The following is a 16,895-nucleotide window of genomic DNA, read 5'->3' as shown; positions in this document are numbered from 1 at the left end:
CAGACGGTGCTCATTAGAGAATCCCCTTTTGGTGATGTGAGACCGGCAGGCTCGTCTTCAGGTGCCAGTCACATACAGAAATACTCCGTGATTAAATATTGCGGTTGCGAGTACGCGAATTTATGAATAATAATTGATAATGACTCTCGCATATAAATTAAAAGTTCGCCGACGGTATTCATTCATAGCAAAAGCGCCGTTCGTGTCCGAAGAGTTTTATTCTTGGTGTTAAAAGTGCGCGCGCAAACCCGCAAAGTTCAAAAATACTTTCCGATATTCCGGTAGCTGAAAGCTGAGAGCGGCTTTAGTTTTGCGGTTGATGTTAACCGGTTAAATTCTTGTTCGTACGCGCGAGTTACTTTTTCCAGCGTAGTTTTTCAATTTATTTTCGTTTCGGTTTTTAGTGCTTTGTGACAGTTTTTTTAATTTCTAAGCCATGAGGGTTATTTATTTTGGCGCTCTTCTCATCTTCTTATGCACAGGTAAGATTTTGGATTTAAAAAAAAACTAGAGGCCGATTCCGCAATTACTAAACATTAGCCTTTCGAGTTAAAATTAGAACTCTTGCAGAATTTCGCTTTTAGCAGTTGGCGGCACTCCAATAAAAGTCGCACCAACGGTCCCGGTGCCTCACCTTGTGGCACGACCACAAAGAACCTATCCACAATAAGTTTCCCTTGACCTTTATCGCTGTCGTAGTTCCCCGATTATCAGAAGAATTAAAAAAGATGCGGCGCCTAAGTAAACACATTGTAATCGCCGTCTCCCGCCTCTTCGTCGGCGATACGGATGTTTAAATATGAGGATTAATTCAAAAAGTTTCCCGCACAAAGATATGCGAGGGATTCTAGGCACGCAACTCCGTTAAAACCCGTTATTAATCAATTAAGTTTTTTTGAAAATAAGCTTGTACCGTATCCATTAAGTTTGGTTTCGTGCTTCTTGGTCAACTCGCCTACTTCTCCATGAAATTGAAAGTACTCGTTTTAAAAATGGACCCCCGCGTGACTAACTCGCGAAAAGTGAGCGTGTCCCACACCGCCGCCGCCGGTTACGTAAACACAGAAATCGAAAATTATATTTACAAATAAAGTCGTGTAAACAGTTTTCAATGTTTGCCCAATTAGTTTTGAAGATAACTTGTAAAGTTAATGAAGGGAATCCGCTTGAAGGTGAAACCGTTCACAAATATTCCAATTAAAAGTTTGAAACGTGAGGATTTTGGTATAATTAACTTGAGCACTTTGTCGGAATTGATTCAAAAAAAATTGTTTCGATCTCAATCCATTAGTTTTCGTTTTTGCACTCGCGATCATGTAACTAGTTCATCGTTCAAGTTGATTTTCTGCCGAAATCCATAAAAAGGGTAAGTTTAATCAGCAACGAATAGATTTACTTAAGAGAATTAAGAATGAAGTATGAATTCGGAAACGACATTTTGAGTGGGAGTTGTTATTGTTGTTTATAAACAAAAACACTATAACGGACGATTTTAGAAGATAAACTATTTTTATTTATTAGTTTTTACTTCTTCAAAACGTCAACACGCTTAGAACTTGACAACTTTTTAGCCCACTTAAACTAGGGAATAATAGGGGCAACACGTCCCCTTATTCTAAGATTAAAGAAAATGGTCTTAAGATCCCTGCATAAAGTCTCTAATCTGGGGATTAGAAATAAGTTGCTTACTTTTTCTAGGGAAAACCGATGGCATTTTTGGGTTATACAACTTTGGGCGCAATGAGACTTACGGCAATTATGCTTCTAGAATATTGAATGAAGCAAAACGCGATAAATTCATGAAAACGGTAGTAAACAGTTGTCAAATTTGACGTGTCGCAATGTAAACGTAAACTACCACAATTTCGAAAACGAAAAAAAAACCTTTTCACTAATGATTTTCGATTGTTGGGGTTTAAAATGGTTCTTTTTACTTTGGCAGTACGTTGGCATTACAATATTCTCTATAAAAACAGAATTGATAACGTGCGCGCAAACTAAGAAAAAATGCTGACTTGTGCGCCTTCTTTGTAATTCAAAATTTCTGTGTCATCCTACGTCAACGTGGTGTCTGACGAAAAGTAGAAATGCTAAATATATAAAATATAAAAAATTCTGCGTCGAACGGGAATCGAGCCCATACTTATTTTCCAAAATGATTTATTTTTCTGAATTCTCTTAAATTGATTGTGATTTGGAATTTTTGAAATGTATTTTTTAGCGATTGAAATATGAATGAATGTTTTAAAAGTTTTTGTTTATGAATTTTCATTGATCTTTTGAAACTCGCTTTGAAAGTATGAATTTTTCTGATTTTTTGTTAAATTCGACGAAAACAACTTTGAATTGTTGTGTACATTTGCTGTTTTCTTTAATTTCTTTCTGAATTTTTTCATGAGATTCTGAAATATTTATGAATTACATTTACAGTTACAGGTACAATTACAGTTTTTTTAATTATTCCAGATTGTTACGAATTTTAATTTTTTGAATATTTGGAATTTGGTCCACAGTTGCTTAAGTAATGTTTTACATTTTCTTCGTATTATTGCAATAGCTCTTCTGAATTTCCAAGGTTCTTCCTGTTTCTTATATTGCTTGATTTCTTGAATTTTTTCAATTTTTGAATGTTACTGATCCTTAAACACGTAAATGAGTGAATTATCAATATATTAAATGTTTTAAAATCATGTATTTTTTTAATTTTCCGTTTCTAATTTCCTTAAAGTTTTTTTTTCAAGAAAAAAAATTGAGAACTCACAGTCTGTCCAAGCCGAGGTCCAAGCAATAGCCAAACTATGTTTACTGACAAACTACACTTTCACGAAAACTTTTACAAATTCGCATTTTTTTTGTTTGATACTTGCAATCTCGCTTCCAATGTACCGGATGACCCAATAAGACTGTTCCTCGGCCATATCTCGAGAACCGTTCGTCATATGACATGGGTAAAAAAGTTATTGAGTAAATCGGTCATGAAGAATCACTGGAAAATATTTTCAAGTTCTAAAAATGACCAACAGAGGGCGTAACTGCTATCTTAAATGTTAAAATTGCATTTTCTTTAAATTTCGCATAATAAACTAAACAATGTTTTTTCCCATTTTTAAAGAGAACCAGTTTATCTATCATTTTCGTAAAAACAAAAACTCAGTTATTTCAAAAACAAAGATGGTATGTGGGGCGTTCAATTGCTTTTGCTCTAACTTCTTCCGTTTGACCGATTTTAATGAATTTGGTATGGTTGAAAAGAGCATTCCTTGGGCAACGAGAATCAATATCAATATAGTTAATTTAATTGAATCCTTTTCCGCCAGGGGGCTAGTTTTGACACTATGACTCAAAATCCTAAAGAAATCAAATGGAATGATATGACTTTTTCTTTATGAAAAAGTAGCCAAATAACATCCAAAGAGGCCAGTGAAAACCGTTTTTCAAAATATTGTTCCTAACCTCAAATATTGGCAAAATGAGATTAATTAATTAATTAATAAAAACGCTTAAATTGTATCTTGAAGAATTTCCGGTATTTGTCGATGGCGCGAAAGATTGTTTGGAAAAGGACTCTACACTTTTAGGTAGGCCTTGGAAAATTAAACAAATGAAACACGATGCATTATAAAATAATAACAGCCGTAATTTGTAAATTATTCTGCTATGTTTATTTTATAATGCATCGTGTTTCATTTTGTCTTCTTACGTCGATTTCAAATTACATGTTTCCTTATTTATGACACTCATTAAATACAACCACAACCCGTAAATAACTTACACAAATTCTAAATTTACGATACAAAAACTAAGGATTGCATTGCTATTAAATAAAATCCTCAAATTCTGTGTCCATTTGACAGATTCCCTCAGGTCCTAAACAAATAAATTAATAACATTGTACAAGACGAGGTACAAGATGTTCACATCACGTAAATTTTCAACCACAGGGTGGCTCGCTCATATTCTCTGCATTATTTCAACCTAGAGAAGCGATACCCCCTACAGTTTACACAACAATATTAAGTAAAATTATCATTTGAGAAACTTCTTAGGTCGGGATTTTTGAAGATAATTATTATTTTAATCTGTAGCTAACTGTAGAACTATTTTGGGTGCAATTGCTAAAAAAATTGCATGGGTTTTCTGACATTTTTTTTATAGAACGTCATTTGTTGTTATGGTTGAATTAATGTTGGGATGTATTTTATTTGGAGCACAAATCTAAACGTAAGAGAGTGAAAAATAGAAACTGCATACAAATAAACATATCACAAATTGTAATAAAAAAAAATAGCTGGCATTGACCAAAGGTTTTTGGCAGCTACCGTGAAAGACTTCGAGATATCCCTGACTCTTATCGTGAACTTTAGATCTCGTGTGGTTATAAATAGAACAATTCTAAAAAAATGCAATCTCGTATTTTAAACAGAAATACTAATCTCGTCCATTTTTTCGCGGAATCAGCAAAAATACTACTTCATTGATCTTTGTGGCAAGTGTTCTCTTTGGGAATGATGTTTGGCGATACCGGCTTTTCTTCCTCCACCAAAGGTAATGAATGTCGACATCACCATAGGAATCAAACAATCTAGATCTGTCGCGAGATGCAGCATCCATAAGAAGGGGGTGGTGTAGCGGAACGTCAGAAGGAAAGAGATGAGTACGCCGCGTAGGCAATTATGGCGAATAATTAAAAGGCGCGTTAGTAGGAAGCCGATTCTTGTAAGAGTGTTTTAAAAGAAATTTTAGAATCTTTTTCATCTTTCTGAATATGCCTTTTAAGGTGCAAAAATGTAAGGTGGCACTTGGACTATTTTACGATTTCAAGAATCAAAAGAATTCTGCGAAGTAAAAACATCTGAAGGATCAGAATCTGAAGAATTTCAAAAATTTGAAGATCGGAGATGACTATCCACAGAATGTACACATGAAGATTGGGAACCCTCAGTATACTCTGAAACATCCCAAGAAACGAAAAAGATAAATCTCAAGAAACCAAAGAGCGCATTGTATGTGTTCCAGGGACGTCTGTGACTTCCTCGGTGACTTCCTTACTTGTTCTTACAGGAGCTTCGGGTCATTAAACACGCTGATGTCCATCCTGTGGGCGGGAGTAACTATGACTCTCTTTGGAGCCCGTGGCTTATTGCACCAAAGAAAACTTAAGTTTTGGCACGAGTTATAGTTCCGAGCAGATACCTTCCCTGTGGTTGTCGCCGGTAACTTCCTCCTTGTGTGAGAGGCTCAAGTGCTACGAGGACTTACATACTAGGCAAAAGGGCCTAACGAAAGAGAAAGCGTGGCGCGCAATCCTATCTTAACGTACAACATGAAACTTACCAATCTGAAGGAACAGCTGAATCTTCAAGTGTCTAAAGAAACCTCGAAAGAAACGAAAGCAAGAGAAGAAAAGGAAGAACCTGAAACATAAAAAAAATCAAATAATCTGATAAACTCTCCGAGAATCTCAACTGAACGAATCCGGCGAATAATTCTCAGAAAAAGATAAGTCTGAAGAAACATAATATCTGAAAAACCCAATGAGCGTATTGTATGTGTTTGAGGGTATGTGGCAGCCACCTAATCCCCTAGAGATGTTTGTGACTTCCTTACTTGTTCTTAGAGTAGCTTCAGGTCATTAAACAGGCTGATGAGTGATGACCGCCTTGTGGGCGGGAGTAACTATGACTATCGTTATAATCCCGAGCGATAACGTGAGGCTTATTACATCAAAGAAATTACGTGAAAGTCCTCCTATCGTAGTGGTGCACACGATAAGTTTGACACGAGTCATAGTTCCGAGCAGAGCGGCTGTCGCCGGTAACCTTCCTCCTTGTGCGGAAGGGCCAAGTGCTGCGAAGGACGTAAGTTCTAGGCAAAAGGGCTTAACGAAGAAGAAAGCGTGACTCGCTCTCCTATTTTAAAGTACAACGTGAAACTACTAATCAATCTGAAGGAACAGTCGAATTTTCAAGTGTGTAAACAAACGATTTCGAAAATGTGTGCGGAGGGGGGGGGGCGAACCCTAGCTTTCAAAAATTAAGTGTTTCAGTTGATCTTTCATTAGATGTGTGCAATTTGTAATTTGGACTCAAAAAGTAAAAATATGACGAAGTCTTCTAACCCCAACAAGAGAAGAAAAGGAAGAACCTTGAAATATCAAAAAAATCAAATAATCCGATAAATTTGAAGCATTCGAAGTATGTGAAGGGTTTGAAGATTTAAAAAAATCTCAACTGCCAAAGGCATCCGACGAAGAATTCTAAGAGAAAGATAGGTCTGAAGAAACATAACATCTGAAGAACCCGAGGAAGAACCCAAAGATCGTAGTGAATTGTATGTGTTTGAGGCTATGTGGCAGTCATCTAGTCCCACAGGGGATGTTTGTGGCTTACATAGTTGGTCTTAAAGTAGCTTCAGGTGATTAAACAAGCTGATAACCGTCCGGTGGGCGGGAGTAACTGCGACTCTCTTCGGAACGTGAGTGGTAACGTGAGGCTTATTGTACCAAAGAAAGCTAAGTTTTGGCACGAGTCATAGTTCCGAGTCTTCCCCGTGGTTGTCACCGGTAACCTTCCTCTTTTGATGTTTGTTTAAATTGGGGTTTTTTATTTCAATTTACCCCATTGTTAATGTATTCAAACGTGAAGAAACCGTTTTTGTGGCGGCTACCTCCATTTCAAAGTACGATTCGCCTCGTATAGTCTCAACGAAAGGTGAAATACAAACGAACAAATTTAGCATTTGATAAAAATACGCACGATTTAGACTGTCCGCAATTTCCGACACGCTAAAATATAAAAACGCAATCGTTTTACTCTATCGTGTCTTTATTTTAGTGCGAGCGAGAAACGCCTTCGCCCCCGTTCATTCAGCGCTATTTTTTTTGCCAAAAATAACCGAGATGTCTCTCACGAGACCACCGATCACCGATCGAATATAGTTCCTGCATGGCCGAGCCAATAAGTACATTTCCTGTTTGGGCTCCATCCAAAAATCGTCAGTTCGAGATCAAATCTCGAAATTGCCTAATATTTATTTATGCTCGTTATCATCAATTAAACAAATATGGAACGTTTTTATCCAAATTTAAATTCAATTTCGAAATCGATAAATATAGAGACTGACGTACACTGTCGCATTGAGCAATTGCTAATTTTTCCCAAGATTTGTCGAGATTCATGTTAACCTACATCTCGATCTTGGTATGTCGAGGCGGAGTGTGTCGATAGATGTAGAGGTGTGCTCGAGTAACAAAGGCGAGAAACTTGACTAGACGAGAAAAAAAAAGTGAAGTGGGTGCTCATGTATTAAGTATGCTAACAAGGCCGTCTACATCTACAACTTATAGTATCATATTCAAAGACACATTGAAAACCTCCCTTCAGTCTGGGTAATAGATAGATTACGATTACAAGGGTAGCAAGCACGGATGGAATGTCGTGTACCTCCATGCCACCCACCCATTCTTAATATCTGTTAAGAATGTGTAACGCCAGGTATGCAGGGAACCCGAACTTCAAAGCATCCTTTTCGTTTGCGATTTGTGTGCCATTTTCTTTGTGTTATGCTTAAAATGATTCACAAACAAATTTCCCCGAGGCTTGAGCACCGAGATCTCATACCTTCGGACGGGCGAAGTATCGTCGCTTGTTTGTTACATGTTGATTTATTTTAGATGGAAATATTCGCTACTTTTTTTGCTCGCCTCAGATTCCAATAGTTCGAGAGTTTTAAAACCTGCCGTAAGATTGTAAATCTTCAAAGCAGCTTGAAATTAAAACGATTTATCACTTTCCACTAGATTTACAGTTCCTAAACATGTCAATCTCCAAATTTAAATTGCACTTTTTCCATCACTTTCGACTTGATAGGCCTCGGGCAAACTCAAACGGCAGCTCTAGAAATTCTAAAGGGCAAGCGGTGGTCGGCTACTGGCGAATGTTAAAACAAAATTGAAGCGCCCAGCAATTTTCCCTAAACAGTAAATAAACGGATTCGGTAGCGGTATCTACGGGAAAGCAAATGCAGGAGAGCGAAACAATATTATAATTTAATGGAACAAAAACCTTACCTTGCAATTATACGGAGCGGTATAAATTACTGTGCAAGAAAAAGCAGAAGCTGTACGTTGTGTATGCAAAAAAATTACGAAACTTGTGAAGATGCAAAAAAAGCAAAAGAATCAGTACGATTGGCAAAGTAAATTTACGGAAAAGCTCAAAATTTTGGTACTTACAACACGTAGCTTGCAAATGTGCAAAAACAAAAGATCAACTTACTCGGCTTCTGGTCGAAGGCGGTAGCGGCGGCTGAAACACAACTCTTGAAATTAAACCCAATATTGTACTTAACCCCCAGGTTCTACGCTAACTTCACACTACAAGAACACGGAAATAAAGTCAATCCGGCAACGTTTAAAAATGGCCACCCGAATGACTATTCCCTCCAAAACTAAACGAGATCCCGCTTAAATTTGAAAAGTGGCACGTGATAAAACATCTAAGGCAGGGCCCCCTTACGTTAGTTGTAGACAACGCTTTGACCTGAATCACAGTAGGGAAGTTAGTTAAATAAAACACTGAAATTGTGAAAAGTTTGTTTAATAATGATCGTAATTATTAAGATTGTGAAAGCCCGGAAATTTAGTTGATAAGCAGTAGTTAACAAAGATAGCAAATGCATATACACAATGTTGGTTACACTCAAGGTTAAAAGCAAGTTTTTGGGAACAATGGATCAGGTAGTAGCAAGTACCTAAATTCTGAGAAAGGGTTAAGAGTACAGGATGTGACTCATCTTTGGTGCAATATAGTCCTTTTGTTAAAAGCAAGATGGAAAATTACATGGCCTTGTAGGCAAATTACACTAAAAACAAAATACATGGAAATTATTGAATCCCCACTCATTTATCGCACATAGATTCTAAACTGAAGAGCTTTGATTAGCGTAATCCCGCTCCTGCAAGATGGGTAGCCCGCCCCTGGTTTCGGGCTTTCGAGTCTACAGTTGATGTCGAAGACAATCACGGAATTAGGTGTCGTACTTCAAATGGTTACAGGACAAGATGCCAAACGTAACCCCCGTTCGTGATTTCTAGGTGGCGCAGGCAGCTTTTCCCCACCTAGAAATTGCATGGTTGCCAACTCTCAAAAATGTATGTATCGTCGTAAGTATATACAGGGTGGAACCTCTCACCTTCTATCTTCAACTACAAATACTTTCGATAGAACACTTTCTGTAACGAAGCGCCTATAGATGCCGAGTGTTCATCTACAGAGTGATCACTAAAGCTGGTAACTTCAAGGCTAAAAACGCCTGCTTCATTACACGCAAGATAATAATATAATGTAATTTAAATTGAATTACGTGGTTTATTTATAAGTATACAACTAATTAACAATAAATTTTTGAAGTGAATTAATTTATAACTTATTATTATTTATAATATAATACGAACGGGAGCGTAATATTTCACTTAGATCTCGATGTTAAGACTAATTCGATTTGCAAATGCTCATCTTTCTCGAAAATTCTCGAACGCTTCCGAACGCTCTCGAATGTTCTGGAACAAATCGCGTCATATTTACGGAAAAGAATGCGTCATTCGTTTTTGTTTCTAATCGCCGATGACTAAACTTTTATGGCGGCTCGATGTCTATCGGGGTTTCTAGAATATTCGCTGCAATAAATTCTACTAGATTTGTCTTTTTTCGGCGCTAATCGGTTGTGTAAATAAACATGTTACATTTTTACTTTTCCGCGCCCATGTGTGGGTAGGAAACTATACGTGTGCCACTTCATAATTAAAGAGAACGGAACTAAAATGCAATAGAATTAAGATAAGAAACGAGTGTGCGAGCAGATAAGAGTAAATATGCTACAGTGTTGCCGGTTCTAAAAATCGTTCTTACGCAATTTGAGGGACGAAGCTTGGTTTCGTTGGGGCCGATATTACATTATAGGATTAAATTATTAATTATTATTAATTTTACCACGAAAGCGTTATGGTCAAGGGTACAGAACATTTCATTGCGTTTATACTTGGAGAGGTTAGTTATGATAAAGTACCTCTCTTGTTTATACATCGCGATAATAAGGCTCTAATTTAGACATCAACCGGTAAAAAGTTTAAAGACGATTTTCATACTGCGACACATTGGTAAATTATTTCAGTGGGTAAGTAAACAAAAGTTCAACTAGGTAGTAAATTTCGTGAAATCTGAAGCCCTGTTCATATTATTAATTACGTGTGTGCATTTAGACCGAGATTTAGACATCAAGCTCATTCTTTAATAGAAGAAATTTGGAAGAATCTCTGAAGGAATCTCACATTGTGTGCGCCTGAAGAATTGCCAAGGAATTTCTGAAAAAGCTCACTTGAAGAATATCTTATAGAGGTTCATCTTTAATAGAAGAATTTCGGAAGAATCTCTGAAGGAATCTTTAGTGACAGTTAATCCTTCACGAATTTCAGAAAAGAACATGCTTAAATATCATAGCGTTCTTGAAGGATCATTAGGGAATCCCAAATTTTTAAATGTTAAACTTTCGAGGTTCAATTGTAGTTTCACATTTCCTAAACCGCTTTGGAAAAGATGTACACCAAGATACTGAGAATTTATAAATGCAAGTCTTGTTTCTTGTACGAGCATATAAAACGTAATTGCACATGCACCTTTCAGGTGTTGTCATTGATTTAAAAATAAAATTGTTAATGTTTAATTAGTTTCTATCAAGTGCTCTTACAATGTATTCCATTTTATTATTACATAATTATTGAGCAGTGTTACGTATGTCTCGTTTCCTTATCGGGACTATAAGTTTGGAGTAAGGCCTATTTTCAGAAACTGCTATTGAGCACGTGACAACATAAAAAAAACACTATGGATTTTCAACTATTTTGAGTGAAGTTTCAAAAGTTCAATTTACACTCGATAATTCCCAAGAATTCGAAAAATTTGAACTCAGATTTGAAAATGAAATTCGACAATTCCGACCAGAACAAGAGTTTCAGTTTAGAATAAACGTATAAAATTCCGTCTTAAATTTCAAAAATGTTCTCAACTTTAACTTCTAAAATTCCTACTCGAACAATTTTGAAGGTTCCATGTAAATTAAACGCGTATAATTTTCAATGAAGGTTCAACAGTGCAATTTACCTTCGATAATTCTCATGAATTCAAAAAATTTAAAAGCAAACTCAAAAATTCCGACTTAAATTTTAAAAATTCGCTCAACTTTAAAATTCCTACTCGAACAAGAGATTGAAGGTTCCAAAGTCAATTTACCTTCAATCATTCATAAGAATTCAAAAAGAAAAAGAAACTCAAAAATTCCGACTTAAATTTCAAAAATGTTCTCAACTTTATCTCCTAAAATTCCTACTCGAACAACTTTGAAGGGTCCGTCTAAAATACAAAAATTCAATTTAGGTACCTTCAATAATTCCCAAGAATTCGAAAAATTTGAACTCAAATTTGAAAATGAAACTCGAAAATTCCGCCTTAAATTTCAAAAATTCGCTCAACTTTAACATTCATACTCGATCAAGAGTTTCAGTTTAGAATAAACGTGTAAAATTTTGAATGAAGGTTCAAAAGTTCAATTTACCTTCGATAGTTCCCAAGAATTCAAAAAATTTGAACTCAAATTTGAAAATTAAACTCGAAAATTCCTACTCGAACAACTTTGAAGGGTTCCGTCTAAAATACAAAAGTTCAATTTGGTACTTTCGTTAATTCCCAAGAATTCGAAAAATTTGAATTCAAATTTGAAAATGAAACTCGAAAATTTTGAATGAAGGTTCAAAAATTCGACCTTCGATAATTCCCAAGAATTGAAAAAATTTGGACCCAAATTTGAAAATTAAACAAAAAAATTCCGACTTAAATTTTAAACATTTTCTCAACTTTAACTCCTAGAATTCCTGTTCGAACAACTTTGAAGGGTCCGTCTAAAATAAACTTGTAAAATTCTGAATAAAAGTTCAATTCATTTTCGATAATTCCCGAGAATTCGAAAAATTTGGATTTAAATTTGAAAATTAAACCCATAAATTTACTTGAATTTTACGTTAATTAATAATTTTTGTTATTTCTTGAATTACAAATAAAAATTGATAGACCTTACTTATGAATCCCCCCTCCTAACTAAAACTGAAATTCTGAATCCAAAGACCACTTGCTCTAAAAAAGAACTCGACCGAAACGTACCGCATTATTTCATATGACATATCAGCTTAGAGATTTAATTTACGTCCTATTTTTAAAAAATATGCAGACGAATCTAATTTTATTCCGACATTTTCACGTCTAAAAATACAAAATCGCATCGGCATTTCCGCCACGATCGCCCCGCCACTGGTGCTCAAATATTCAGGATGCCCTTTCTAAGCAAACTAATAAGCCATCAATAACAAATTTTAGATTCCGCGCCCGTGCCCGAACTGCAGTATCGTGTTAAAGCCAATTAAGCACCCCCTCATCCGACCCAATTTACTCTCTTAACTCGCACTATACGGTTTTTGAATTAAACTGGGCGTTGGCGACGTACACTATAAAGGGTGGTTAAAATCGATCGGAAAAGGGACGCCGCATCTGCATTAGGTTTAATAAACAAACTTTTCCGAACTTGACATTACCACAACATATTGCTTTCGCATGGGGGAGGGTTGAGGAATTTTTTCGCCGGCAATGAGCCGAAAGAATACCTTTTTCTTGTACGCCCGCGGCGATGGCGTGAGTCTTGACGGGGAAAGAGCTATTTCAAGTATTTTAATTTAAGAGGCGTCTCTTGTGCAACTCTCCTTCGGAATTTGCCGCATTCTTTTGTTTTAACTTTTTCATTGCGAAATGCCCCAGTAAAGATGCTCGAATAATTGACTTCCTGTTTACACGCCGAGACTGCCCAAATGGACGTCGAGATCAAACGGAATTTTTTTCGGCCTATAATTAAATTTGATGTAATATCAGAAATCGTTTGAAAATTTTTAAAATCCTTTAGTTTTTGAATTTTTTTAGAATCATTATTCTTCCGTTTTCTGCCGTATTTTTTATAAATTTTTTGATTACCCAATTTTTCCATGTCTTCGAATTTTTGAAATTCTTCGGTTTCTTCGTATTCATTTCAGTTCTTCAGATTCTTTCTATTTTGTTTAGATTTTCCCAAATTTATGATACGAATTCGGATTCTTCAGTTTTTCGCCATGTTTTTGTTTTTAACAAACATTTTTAGAATCTAATTATGTTTTCAATTCTTAATTTTTTTCTTATTTTTAGATTCTTTCCTTCCATCAAAAACATTCTTCATTTTTTTCAGTTTCAGATTCAGATTCTTAAGGCTTTCCGTTTTTTGAAATTTTAATTTTTATATTCTTCCAATCTCTCCGCGTTTTCAAATTCATCACATTAGGAAATTGCTTCGGATTCTTCCAGTTTATCATGATTAAATTAATTTTCTGGTTTTTTTTAATTTTTTCATTTCTTCATAATAATAATAATAGTAATATATTTATGCTTACAGGCATTATTTCTTGCATTCGTCACAAATTACAATCGTAATATTACTCTTCAAGATTATTAATTTTTTTTAATCTACCAGATTAGAAAATTTTTTTCCGTTTTTCTAAATTTTTTTGATTCATCTCCCCCCCCCCCCCCCCCCGATGTTTAACCTTTTTCTCATTTTTTCATGTATTCAGATTCTTTACTTCCATCAAATACCATAAACATATTCGAATATCATCGTTTTTTCAACTCCTTCCTTTTTTGAGTTCTTCAAATTCTTCGGATTGTTCAGTTTTTTGAAATTTTTTAAAATCATATTTTGCCAATTTTTTGCTTTCTCTACTTCGAATTTATTTAATTTCTGCGGATTCTTCCTATTTTGTTTTAGATTCTTCAGTTTTTGGTTTTCCAATTTTCTCAGGCGACTGAATTCTGTTGTTTCTTTGAATGTTGCAGTTTGCACTGATTTTCTCATTGTGCATTGCGTCACATTCTTTACTTCCACCAGAAACCATCAAATTGTTTTTTTACTCTTTCCGCTTCTTGGATTCAAATTCATAAATACCTCCCCTTCCCTTTCCTTGCCATTACTATCGGCTTCTTCCTATTCTTGGAATCTTCAGATTCATAAAATCCTTTGGGTTTTTTAGTTTTTGGAATTCTTCTATTTTTTTTATTTTTTAGGATCACCGTGTCTTCCAATTCTTCAAATTATTATGACTATTTTTTCATTTCTTGGGATTCTTTCTATTTTACTTAATTTTCTTTAAATTTTCGTGTTTCACCAGGCGATTCGGATACTTTCATTCCTTTACATTTATCACTTTCTTCAGGAATTCTTTAGGAATCTCAGATTCTTAAGGCGATGTTTTAATGCCTTTATTTTTTAAGGATCATTCCATCCCATCGAATTCTTCAGATTCTCTTTCATATTCTTCAAATTCTACCGAATATTATGACACTTTTGTTTATTCGAATTCATCGGATTTTGTCCTTCGTTCGAATGTTTCAGGTTCTTATTTCTTCATTTCTTCAGATTCTTTACTTCCATCAGAACCATTAACTTATTCAAATACCGTCGTTTTTTCGCCTTCTTCCCCTTCTTCAAATCCTTCGGATTAAATCTTTGAGATTCTTTAGGTTCATCAGATTTTGCATATTTTGTGCAATAAATATGCAAAAATATGCATTTACGTAAGTCAGAAAGTAGTGCGGTAGTTTAATAGAAAACATTCCTTTTGTTGAGATCTTTAATTGGAATACTATGAAAGATAAAATTAATTTCTACGCAAACCAATTCATTTCGATGAGACCTTTCACTAGAATAACATGAACGGTAGAACGTGTGTTTCCCCCCCCCCCCCCCCCATTTTCAAAATGTTACTTGGCATCACTACATGCGTATAAACATTGTGAGACCCATTGGTGGTTGCATGTAAAAGTTATGCACGTTTTACGTTCAAAAACAGCGGGGAAGAGGGGGGGGGGCAATTTTTCATATTCTTCAAACTCTTCATATTCCACCCATGTTAAGTTAGCAATAACCAGCCAGCAATGGATTTTGCATATTTTGTTTGAATAGTGACGCAGCAATAAATACGCAAAAATATGCATTTACCAAAGTTTTTGTTAAATTGCCAAAGTTCACGTGAAGCTTGACACGCAAATCTGAAAATTTCGTTCAAACTTGAAGCTCCACAACTGCATTTTAATCTTTCAAGGTTTGAACTTCATGCTCTGGATTTGAATGCCAACTTAAAGGTTCAACATATGTATTAGTCTTCCAGTTTCTGCCGATGGTTGTATCGAACACGCCTTCGGCATTTATTTTGCAATTATCATGTTTAAAACAGGCAGAATAGATTTGGTTAAAAAGGATAATTCCAAAGGCAGTGCCGAGTGAACCTAAGGTGAGTTCGGCACTGCCCTAGGCTATTTTCTATGATCTTTTCGTCTTACGACGGATTGTGTAATTTGTGCAATTGCGTGAAATTTCACAGAAATAGCGCGGGCAATCTAATCTTTTCGTGATTGCCTAAGTGATCTTCGAATTGTACCGGGTGCCCCAATAAGACTGTTCCTCGGCCATATCTCGAGAACCGTTCGTCATATGACTTAGGGGTAAAAAAGATTATTGGGTAAATCGGTCATGAAGAATCGCTGGAAAATATTTTCAAGTTCTAAAAATAACCAACAGAGGGCGCAACTGCCTGCTGTGTTTACATTCAGAAAGTGCAGTATTTTGAATATGTAATCTTTTCCAAAAAGCCGATTTCTAACCAATAAGCATTTAATATGCTGGCGATATATTTTGAGTATTTTCAAAATGCGACCATCATTGCCCACATCTTCTATTTGCGTTATCCGAATCGACCACGAACCATCGCCGCCAGCATATTAAATGCTTCTTGGTTAGAAATCGGCATTTTAGAAAAGATTACAAATTCAAAAAACTGCACTTTCTGAATGTAAACACAGCAGAATAATTTACAAATTACGGCTGTTATTATTTTATAATGCATCGTGTTTCATTTGTTTAATTTTCCAAGGCCTACCTAAACCTGTAGGGTCCTTTTCCAAACAATCTTTCGCGCCATCGACAAATACCGGAAATACGTCAAATAAGATACAATTTAAGCATTTTAATTGATTAATTAATTAATCTCGTTTTCCCAATATTTGAGGTTAGGAACGAGATTTTGAAAAACGGTTTTCGCTGGCCTCTTGGGTTGTTATTTGGCTACTTTTTCATAAAGAAAAAGTCATATCATTCCATTTGATTTTTTTAGGATTTTGGATCATAGTGTCAAAACTAGCCCCCTGGCGGAGAAGGATTCAACTAAATTAAATATATTTTTTGATTTTTGTTGCTCTTTTCAATGATACCATTTGTTCCAATCGGTCAAACCGTTAAGAAGTTAAAGCAGATTATTGCAAAAACAATTGAACGCCCCACGCCATCTTTGTTTTTGGAATAACGGAGTTTTTACGAAAATGATAGATAAACTGGGTCTCTTTAAAAATGTGAAAAAAGAATGTTTAGTTTGTTATGCGAAATTTAAAGAAAATGCAAGTTTAAAATTTAAGATGGCAGTTACGCCCCCTGGTGGCCATTTTTTGAACTTGAAAATATTTTCCAGCGATTCTTCATGACCGATTTATCCAATAATTTTTTTTACTTCATACGACGAACGGTTCCCGAGATTTGGCCGAGTTACAGTCTTATTGGGTCACCCGGTGCGTATAATATAGCAAGGGTTACATTCTAAGGGTTAGAAATGCTTAATCGCTTTATTAAATTTTGGCTTTATTCGTGATGTGAAATTTTTTGCCCAAAATGCATCCACGGCTAGCTCACATTTACGGAAATACTTTGATACGAAATCGTCAGTA

At 35.5% G+C, this 16,895-nt stretch overlaps 1 protein-coding gene across 2 annotated transcripts in view; it reads left to right on the top strand.

The window, feature by feature from the left end:
* The first annotated feature begins 201 nt into the window (after positions 1 to 201).
* The window catches only part of LOC116180240 (protein amalgam-like), a 146,795-nt gene continuing 130,101 nt past the window's right edge, over positions 202 to 16,895 (top strand). The window contains exon 1 of one of the 2 annotated variants that reach the window (XM_031500135.1): positions 202 to 482. In XM_031500135.1, the coding sequence (XP_031355995.1) occupies positions 437 to 482 (46 nt within the window). In that variant the 5' untranslated portion in view covers positions 202 to 436. The remainder of the gene's footprint in view (positions 483 to 16,895) is intronic. The other variant, XM_031500136.1, reaches the window with a different exon arrangement.

Source organism: Photinus pyralis, unplaced genomic scaffold (assembly GCF_008802855.1).
Source record: "Photinus pyralis isolate 1611_PpyrPB1 unplaced genomic scaffold, Ppyr1.3 Ppyr1.4_LG9, whole genome shotgun sequence".
Classification (NCBI taxonomy): domain Eukaryota; kingdom Metazoa; phylum Arthropoda; class Insecta; order Coleoptera; family Lampyridae; genus Photinus; species Photinus pyralis.
This window is presented reverse-complemented; position numbering and strand designations above follow the sequence as displayed.